The sequence below is a fragment of the Cryptotermes secundus genome, unplaced genomic scaffold (genome assembly GCF_002891405.2).
Source record: "Cryptotermes secundus unplaced genomic scaffold, Csec_1.0 scaffold152, whole genome shotgun sequence".
Taxonomy (NCBI): Eukaryota; Metazoa; Arthropoda; class Insecta; order Blattodea; family Kalotermitidae; genus Cryptotermes; species Cryptotermes secundus.
In genome coordinates this window covers 3200296-3208760 of record NW_019720705.1, presented here as the reverse complement: position 1 = coordinate 3208760, position 8465 = coordinate 3200296, and the positions used below count along the sequence as shown (strand labels likewise).

General features: G+C 41.9%; 2 protein-coding genes across 11 annotated transcripts in view; one reads left to right on the top strand and one right to left on the bottom strand.

Annotated features, from left to right (window-relative positions):
- The window catches only part of LOC111871558 (cholecystokinin receptor type A), a 578235-nt gene that overhangs the window by 496023 nt on the left and 73747 nt on the right, over positions 1–8465 (top strand). The window lies entirely within an intron of this gene.
- LOC111871583 (luciferin sulfotransferase) overlaps positions 1–8465 on the bottom strand; it is an 82315-nt gene that overhangs the window by 41630 nt on the left and 32220 nt on the right. Inside the window, exon 2 of the mRNA XM_023864793.2 lies at positions 2779–3000. Within this exon, the coding sequence (XP_023720561.1) occupies positions 2779–2989 (211 nt within the window). The 5' untranslated portion in view covers positions 2990–3000. The remainder of the gene's footprint in view (positions 1–2778; positions 3001–8465) is intronic.

The window sequence follows — 8465 nt, the reverse complement described above, 5'->3', positions numbered from 1 at the left end:
TACGTGGTACCGGGAGCGCTTGGTAAACACGTCCGCACTGCACGGCGTATGTAAGTGAACTCCTACCTGTACATAAACACAGAAAAACGCACACACACAAACTAAACATCCATGCCCTGAGTGGGATTCGAACCCACCATCCAGGTTTCCAAGCAAACGAAGACAGTACATTCCTTAGACCACTCGGCTACCGTGACCGGCCACGTTGTCGTTTGTAAACTATAAATAAGCAAATGATAGGTTGAAACAGATTACGTAAGTTCTAAGTCAAAGTAGTTTAAGGCCTAAACAGTTTTGCTGACTTACACGTTTCTATAAGACAAATGTCTCGTACTTTTCCACGTGACGAGACAAATGCGGTTCTATATCTTCCGAAGTATCAGAGTCATATACTGTGTTAAATGTGTACGAGAATGCATGAATGTATATATGTACGTGTATGTTCACAACATTCTGCATATTTTGCTGTGATTTTCATTCACAGGAGCGTGTTTCTTTTTTGTAACATGCAGTACAGTTAATGGAGAAAAGTCACAGAGTAGCCATGTTTTCAGAATGGGTAATAAATGACAGTATTAAACGAAACGCACAGTGAAGGGTTGCAATAATTATTCTAAAAATGATGGTTATGCTGATTCTCCTTCTGAGTAGTGGCATTGCTACGTGATACAAAATATTTTACTTACTAATTTTTTTAAAGCTAGTGGGATTGGACTAAGTCCCTTGCACTGCGGCCACTTCTGGCCTATTGTACCAGCCCCAGATGATAGGTGAGGGTGATTTTGGAGCAATTGGTGGAATGAAGATTGGCAAGGGAAACGGAAGCACTCGGAGAAAACCTGCCCCAGCGCCACTTTGTCCACCACAAATCCTACTTAACCGTACCCGTGATCGAACCCTGGCCGCCGCGGTGGGAAGCCAGCGACTAACCGCTTGAGCTACGGCGCGGCCCTACCGGGAATTTGTTACTGTAGGAAATAATGCATTGTATCCCAGAACGAAGAAATGTGGTCGAGTTCATGTCGTAAGGCAGCTGAATATCACAAAACTGTGTTACTTTCACATTTTGGTATTATGATTTGAATATAAAATTTATTTGCTTGTACGTATTACGACCATCTTTCTGCTACACTTCACAAAATGTGGTAACGTTTTAAATCACTCGCCTACTTTGGCCCGGAATTACCCTGAGACTCAAGGCTACACCAATCAGCTGTTGCCTTGGCTTCGGAAGACTGCGGCCAGGAAGTAAAAGTTACTTCATTCTTAGAGTTCAGATGTTACCGCGCTTGGGTTAAAGACCTCTGACTCAAAGTAGACATGTCCCTGAGGCACTGTATACACTATACAGTAGTGAATTTTACAACCGTCAAAACAACTTCGTAAAGAAAAACTTCAGTCTGTTGCACCTGCTCAAGCTGGTTCGCTCGCGGATTTCTTCTTGTCTTCTACTCTGAAGATGGAGGCGATACGTTCCTCCAAAACGTCGGTTAACACAGTTTCTACACGTTCCTCCAAAACGTCGGTTAACACAATTTCTACACGACGCCACATCCCAAAAGACGGCTATCTTCATAGTCACTACCGCGAAGACCTCAAATCTTACGTTCATAAAAACAAATCAACATTTCTGTATTAAAGTTTATTTATTTATAAATTTGCTATATATTTCGATTCAGCCGGTTCATCATCAGGCAAATATTCATGAAATATTCAGTCGTACTGAAATTTATTGCTAGTGTGGAACCATATTAACGGCTGTAATTACTTGTATATATTTCAAACGATTTTAGTTTCAATACAAATTTGAATATTGGTTTCAAAATGCAATTAAGATCTTTGACGGTCTATGAGGGTTTATCGCGGAGCAGAGGGGTACTCAGGGAGTCTGCGTTGTTTTAATTTTGTGCACATATTGCGTTCTGGCATAACGCATGTGAGTGGTGAGTGTAGCCAATAACAGTGGATGTGCGGTATAAGACATGAACTGTCTTCCCTCGTGGGTTCGAATCCTACTCAAGGCGTGCGTTTATTCTGTGTCCACGTAGCGGCCTTGCGACAGGCTGACCCCCTGTCCAAGGTTTCATACCGACTGTGTATAGGAGTTAGAAAATGAAATAGGGGCCAAGGTCCAAAAAAGGGCTATAGAGGCACAGATAAATGAATGGATGGATTGGATTGATTGGATGGATGGATGGACGGATGGATGGTGGATTGATTGGATGGATGGTAGATTGATTGGATGGTGGATTGATTGGATGGATGGTGGATTGATTGGATGGATGATAGATTGATTGGATGGATGGATGGATGGGTGGATTGGATGGATGAATGGGTGGATCATGGATTGATTTGATGGATGGATGGATGGATGGATGGTGGATTGATTGGACGGATTGGATCGATTGGATGGATGGATGGAAAGTGGTGTCTGTTCTATTTTCTTTCGATGTGATTAACGGTGGTAAATTTTGTTACATTTATTGTGTTTCTGCACACTAGTCAGCGCCTTGGCTTAAAGAAATGTATACTTCAGATTGTCAATAATTCTAATAAAATAAAAAAAAATATTATGTTCTGTACATAATACCACGTCTTCTTGCTATTAGATAGTGGTTATTCTCTATCTGCGATCCTGTTTGCACTGTTTATTACGAATTTTCTCTGTTTACGGTTGTAGAATATTACTACACGTACATAATGATATCCAACAGGATGCAAATAGTAAAGACTGCATACACTATTTTGCTTGCTTTAATACAGTGTGTTTAGGCTTACCGCACTTGGGATAGGATACAATCCACACATCGTCTTCACGTATTTCAAAGTCCCTGAACTTCTCAGCGTACTGAAGAAAGTAAGCCGTGTGGGCGCACCCAGAGGGAAATACCCTAACACTTGCCGCAGGATAAATGGAGCTCCGACATTCCTGTTGCACTTTAGCAGCAATGGGTTCTCTCAGCGGCTCCACTCGTGTACTTGTTGCCATGGTGAGTAAGTCTGGAATTAAAGCATGAAGTTAGAAACACCATTTATGAGGCGCGTGTCTTCAAGGGATTCACTGAACCCTCGATAAGTCACTGTACAACTCGTACATTGCTCCTAGGTGTAAGGAACGAACTTTCTGAGAGCGCTTCACAACATTCTGGGAACAACATTATCGAAAGGAGGAAGGCACATTGTGAAATTAGGAGGAGGATATATTCCATCAATTATTATAAAAATAAAGTTTTAAAAACGAATAGCATTACATCTACTTCTCTAAACGCTGAATATCAAGTTGCAAGAACAGAGGAATAAACTAAAATATAAGCGTTTAAAAGAAACGTGTTCAGGAAAATATTTTGACTTTCAGAACCGTAAAGTAAATGAGCAGTTCAGGTTACTATATGACGAGGAATTTCGTAATTCTTGCGGGTCACCTAGCGTTGTAACCTAGTGAACTCTAGTCTGCTGAGAGTTAGGATAAAATGGGGGAATCAAGAAATACGTACATAATTTAGGAGGGGAAATATATTGTAACACTTCAATTTGAAAACTATGAAAGACATAGGAGAATTACTGTAAGATAAGGGTAACGTTCCCACCTCATGACTCAAGGTGCGCGGGTTCAAACCCGGCGGAGGTCGTGGAATTTTTTAGGGCGGAAAAATTCAGGGAACAAGTCCTCCGGGAGGGACTTTAAGCCGTGGGCCCCGTGTCATAGATTTACGGCACGTAAAAGATCCTCATGTCTCTAGGAGACCTCTGAGCAAAATTAGGCAACAATTTCCCGCCCAAGTAGTTTCCAATACCTCCGGTAGATGGGGGAAATATCAGGTACCGACGGCCGACCTCGTTGACTGAACGGGGCTGATAGCACGCACCAGTACCGGTAGTGTATGGCGACGGTAGAAATTAAAGGGGGACGCACAATGGACCAATAACTGGTGTAAGTGCATGGGGAAACCCACTCCCCCTAATAATAATAATAATACTGTAAGATGATCCTCGGGGAGAAACGATGCGTGGAACGGATGTATTTGGAACTGGCTCTGAGTAATATCCAGTAGTGGGATTTGTTAGGTATTAATAATGTTGAAAATTCTGGCAGAAGGGTATAAGGTACTTGAATAATAAATACATGTGGAGATTCGACATAATTTTCACACCATATAATGGATTTAGACCGCTTTTTGGTCTAGTGGTCAGAGTTTCTGGCTACAGATCCAGACCTCCGGTTTCGATTCCCGGCGCTACCAGGTTTTCTGTGAAGTAGTGGGTCTGGAACGGGGTCCACTCATCCTCGTGAGGATAACTGAGGAGCTATTTCAAGGAAGTAGCGGCTTCTGTCTAGAAAACCGAAATTAACGTCCGTGGGGATTCGTTGCGCTGACCTCGTAACACCCTCTATCCGCTGAAATTGACACTAACTTCGCCGACCAGCGGCGGTCTCTCGGTCGGTATAGTTCCCTTGCGGACTAAAGCCACGGAGATTTTTAATTTTTGTAGTGGATTCCATCCGTTCCTTGTCTCCTTATACGATTATAACTTGCGATTGTTTCAAATGATATTTTTGGAGTTGTCTCAGGTAAATGAATTTTCTGAAGCAGAGCAACGTTTTTTCAATATTATAAACGTGCATTATGGAAATATTGTTCTTTGGGTCTATCTTGACTACATAGCATCTGATCTGTACACCTCCTTCTATGCCCCTACAATCGTTAAATTAAATCCTTTTCGTGTGTCTACAGAATCGGGTATCTGTTTATGTCACTAACTAGCCCTCGTTTCTGGATTATAGCATCATTCAGAATTGTACACCAAGCAACCTATAAATGCAATATGAGCATCTTATACTCGCAGGAATATTTAACACCGTGCTGTTGTGTGAATATTAGGCACGTTGTTTCAAGCATTCTTTATGAAATCTGATGGTCAAAATGTTGAGGTGAAACATATAGTATTTCCCATCCGTTTATTCCATGTTGAGAGTGCATTCCCCCCCCCCCAAAAAAAACAGATNTTCCGTTAGAAGATCCGTATAGTATTAGCTACGTGTATTCGGGATATATCCGGTTGACATCTCGGCCGGCGTAACGGGTATTATATCTGTGATTTTCCCAGGCTTTTCTTGATCTCTCAAGGCAGACACTACAATAGTACCTTGAAGCAAGCCATGACCGTCTGACTTCAAACTAGTACCGATTCTGAGTAGAGTTGGTAAAGATAGGCTACGACTGGATGGCCAAGGAATCGGCGTTTGTTTCTCTATAATGTCCAGACCTGCTCTGGAGCCCACCCATCCTCCAATGGAACTGCTTTCCGGGGGGAAAATCGGCAGAGAAGTGAAGCTGACCACTCTTTTCGCACTAGTGGCAAGGTTGAGAATTCATGGGACTATGTCTCAATTCTTCTTACTTCTTCATGGCATTACCTTGATTTACTATATTCGTTTAAATTTTATCCACTCTGAATTCAAGACAGTTTCTTGTCTCACTTCATATTATGCAGGCCCAAGCAGTAATAAGAGAAAAATTCAGAACGGTGTAACTTTATAAAACGTATAAATGGCTACCGGCATGTGCACATTAAAGTACTACGTACGTGATAAAGTACTATTCACCAAGAAATGTTGCCTGCCAAACGAAACAAAAACTTTCTTTATTAAAACGAGGCATGACCGCTTGCTAACTTATGGAATATAATTATACCGTGAGTTTTCTTGTCAACGCAGACGAAAAGCGAACTTACGGGTTAACGGGTTGGCCGGACTTGACGGGAGGATCATTCGAGTGTTCCGCTAAAATCCATGCTCGCAGACACTTCATTTGTATCTCTGTAGGCGGAAAGAGATTAATTATATTGTGGCATACTCGCTCAAATGAGAACTGTGGAGCCACAGAAACAGCTGTTAGTAGCGAGCGGCTCTGAAACAACATTAGTTTCTAGCCGCCGGCCGCGAAACCGGCAACGGAATGACGTCCATTACTAGGCAGCAGATTTTTAGTAAAAATATAAACGGTCGCCGCTACGCAACGGGTCGGTAAACACAATCCCGCCGAAATTACTACGCATACGAGAACGAACGGCATTGTCTATGTGAGCAGTGCCGAGGTGCTATAAAGAAAACAATGGGGCAACGAAGCCAGTTCTCTACTGGAGTCAGAAGAAGAGTGTCAGTCTGTAATGAGATTTATTTGAAGTAAGAAGTGAGCCTCCGTTCAGAGAGGATCTGAGCACGGAAGCAGAGGAATAGCCATTGTTAGATCCGTTGCGAGGAAACGTTTAGTAGAGACTGTTACAGACTGAGAACACTAGTGCTTGAGTGTAACAATGATTTGTAAAGTGCGAAGAACAGTGATGGCGCTGTAATTAAGAGTAATTACGGCTTGTGTGTTAAAGAGATAACTAAATCCGATATCCAATCCAAAACCCCGTCTAGAGTCACGCCGAACTAGATGAAATTATTGCAAACTTCATCTCCTTTAAAAACGTAAAACCAATTTAATGAGAAGTCTATTAGGAAATTATACGAAATCCCTGGCGAATATCCTGCTCAGACAACTACATCCATTGCACTGATTTAGGAGCAAGAGAAGTGCGGACTAGCGCAAAACACTACTAAATATTACCACATAAATATCATACGTAAGTGGCTACCTTGTTGCATCAGAAAACAGCCGGTTACCCATAGTTCACCCTGCTATGACTATTGCGGGAAAGAGTAGGGAAAAATTAAGAGCATAAATGTGTAGCCAACCACTAACGTGCACTTACAGTGCTGAGTGAAAGTGATGAAGTATCACATACAATCCCAATTTTTTTCGGAATTTTTCTGCTTTTGTTTTAAACCGGTTATTCGGGTAATGGTTGCTATCATTCAGCGCAGAACCTTTTGTCTTCTCGTCTGCAGTCCAAAACATAAAAATTATAATATACAAAAATAAAATTTTACCTTCGGTTCTGTATGGGTGTGAAACTTGGTCTCTGACATTAAGGGAGGAACATAGACTGAGGGTTTTTAAGAACAGGGTGTTGGGGAGAATATTTGGACCGAAGAGAGATGAAGTGACGGGAAATTGGAGAAAAACTGTATAATGAGGAGCTTCATAACTTGTACTATTTTTCCTTGATACTACAGCCCCAGTGGGCCTAGGCCTACCTACATGAATTTCTCCGTTCACTTCGGTTTTTCTAGATCTTACACATTCGGTAGGACTCCTTGGGCGGGTGATCAGCTCGTCGCAAGGCCTATACCTGTACGCAAACACAGAAAAACGCACACACACAAACTAAATATCCATGCCCTGAGTGAGATTCGAACCCACGATCCCGGTTTCCAAGCGAGCGAAGACAGTACGTGCCTTAGATCGCTCGGCTATCGTGACCGGCTACTTGTACTATTCTCCAAGTATAATTAGAATGATCAAATTAAGCAGGATGAAACGGACAAAGCATGTAGCACAATTGGGGAGACGATGAATATATATAGGATATTGGTGGGAAAGCCAGAAGGAAAGAGACCACTGGGAAGTCCAAGGCGTAGGTGGGTGGACAATATTAAAATGACCTTAGAGATATAGAATGGGATGGTATGGATTGGATTGATCTGGCTCAGGATAGGGACCGGTGGAGGGTTCTTTTAAACACGGTAATGAACCTTCGGGGAAATTCTTGAGTGGCTGCAGAATTGGCGGCTCCTCAAGAAGGGCTCAGCTGCATGAGTAAGTAAGTAAGTAAGTTTGAAACTGGTAATGTGCGGATTCAGGAGATGCTTCCTCACTGCGGAATCATTTGCATTACAGAGAAATGATGAAGAACTGTACAGACTCTGCCAAAAACCTTCGCCGCAAATAAGACATTGTGTTTAGTCCGCTGGAAACGTCCCGTATATTCTCAGCTCGATTTAATTTTCTCGCGAATGAAAAAAACAGGTTAATGGGATCATCATGCTCTCTCTGTGCATTTCTCAGTTCGAAACTTTTGAACCAGTTGACCTATTTTCACGTAATTGGGTACTGCCTGAAGATACCGACTCCCACATTTTTAATTTCTTACAGTCCCTAATAACAGCATGGCGGAGCGACACAGTAAACGGGCCTGATGCGACGGACGGCAGAGGAACTCCAAAAAATATGCAGCATTTCTTAGTACTTTAATAGTTCTGTAGAACGTAGAGTAACGACAAGGTAGCAGTGAGAACACTTTCCCTTAACTTGGAGTTTTATGCCCTAATGGACAGTAGACTGTAAACACTCCTAATAATTAGGAACCAAATATTGTTTATAAATTTAGAGTTAACAAACATTGCAATGGTGCGAAACATTCAGGTCGTATCTAGGAAATTCATAGCAAACAGAAACTGTTCTTGAATAATAATTTCTTATCTAAAATAAAATAATAATTCTTTACTTACTTACTCATGGAACTGAGCCCTTCTGGAGGAGTCGCCAATTCTGCAGCTACTCAAGAATTTCCCAGCA